Below are 1,667 nucleotides of genomic sequence, written 5' to 3'. Positions count from 1 at the left end.
TGTGTGCAGGCGTGCATGCATGCGCATGTGTGTTTCAGATATTCCTTCTCTTTTTCTCTATGTTATTGTGAATTATTCTTTACTGTTTTTAATATCCCTCTCGTACCTGCATTCTTTCTGCCTCTGCCTATTCTCTTATGATATATTTCTGGTTCATACAGATGGCTTACAAGAAGATGATGCTGACAAACCACCCAGACAGAGGAGGCTCTCCATACATTTCAGCCAAGCTCAGCGAAGCAAAAGATCTATTGGACAAGTAAATACACACACCAGAATGCAAACTTTGCCTTCCCTCAAACCTAAAAGTTTACTCATAAACCTGTTGTTGCATTGGATTTCACTAGTACAAAACCAAGGTACTTGGATAAGGGGGGAGGTGTGATTATTTCATAGTGACTGGCAGTTATACAGAGTTTGTATTTCTGAGGTTATGTTATACTGATGGCAATGATATATGTGGAAATATAATTGATAATGTCAAGTGACTGATTATATCATAAAAATTAGATCATGTTCATTCAATCAGTCAAGTGTGCTGTGATTCTACATACAGTCTTGCTACATTGTAAAGATAATATTCTCATAGATTATGGTTGAAGATAAAATGTTTCATAATATGACCTGAATCTACAGTAATCTGTATGTTATTAGCACATGCTGAAGATAGATGAAATGTTGAAATTGAAATATTGATGTTATAAGTATTGGAATGTAGTTCCAGATATTTATTGTATGCAATGGGTAAATGATTATTAAAGGGGTAAAATATCTTGATATTACATTTCACTTTTATGTTAAAATGTAATTGTAAATATATTTTTAGATATATTTATTATTTGTTTTATTCTGATGCCCACAATTTAAAGAAATTTAGTGTAAATTTTGTATTGCAGAAAATAAAAAAATAAACTCTTCAATGATAAAGTTCTTGTAATTTGCATTAACACCAAATACAGGAGAACATTTCATCACCAGTGTTGTTAATATATCATTGAAAAGAAGGTAAGTAAGATAAGAAGTATAACTGCATAGGCTTTTATGCTTATACAGTATTGTTGCTCTTGTACAAGCCATTTAAAAGCAGCAAAAAAAACTGTAATGTCTTTGCAATACAATTGGTTACCAATTATATCCTAATTAACAGTTGTCTATGGATCCTACGAGCTGATTCAGAAAAGAGTAGTTGACCAGTTTTTGGTTTACCACACTTTAAATGTCATGCTATGTCTAAGTTCACATGCATGGGAAACATCCCATTCATATTCTGGTTCTTCAGAATATCCACTAAGGGAATGTAATAAAAATCACATCACTGGTTACAGTGTAACTTCAAGTCCCCTAAAAGTACCCATATGTCTCAATACACATGTGACACAATAGATAACATTCTAAAGTATGCATAAGTTCTTACTGTGTACTACTAATCATGCACGGACACAGTTGGTATAATTGTATTTTATATAGTGCACTCAGGATTAATTATAATAAACATTATAGGACAACGTAACTAATGAAAGGAAATTAATTTACTTTTAATATGATAACTTTGCCAGGACGATATCCATTCTTATCCGCCGCCTCTACACAAGGTAAATTAATGTACTTATATAGACCTTACCTTTGTAGGGATGGTACTTGCCAAGACCACTGTAGACGTTTCGAAA

The 1,667-nt window shown here is 32.6% G+C and overlaps 1 protein-coding gene across 1 annotated transcript in view; it reads left to right on the top strand.

Annotated features, from left to right (window-relative positions):
* The window catches only part of LOC119587858 (mitochondrial import inner membrane translocase subunit TIM14-like), a 2,688-nt gene extending 1,853 nt beyond the window's left edge, over positions 1-835 (top strand). The window contains exon 4 of the mRNA XM_037936560.1: positions 162-835. Coding sequence (XP_037792488.1) covers positions 162-263 — 102 coding nt within the window. The 3' untranslated portion in view covers positions 264-835. The remainder of the gene's footprint in view (positions 1-161) is intronic.
* Positions 836-1,667: the final 832 nt, after the last annotated feature.

This window comes from Penaeus monodon, chromosome 23 (assembly GCF_015228065.2).
Source record: "Penaeus monodon isolate SGIC_2016 chromosome 23, NSTDA_Pmon_1, whole genome shotgun sequence".
Classification (NCBI taxonomy): Eukaryota; Metazoa; Arthropoda; class Malacostraca; order Decapoda; family Penaeidae; genus Penaeus; species Penaeus monodon.
Note: the sequence above shows the minus strand (reverse complement) of the source record. Positions and strands in the feature narration are given on the sequence as shown.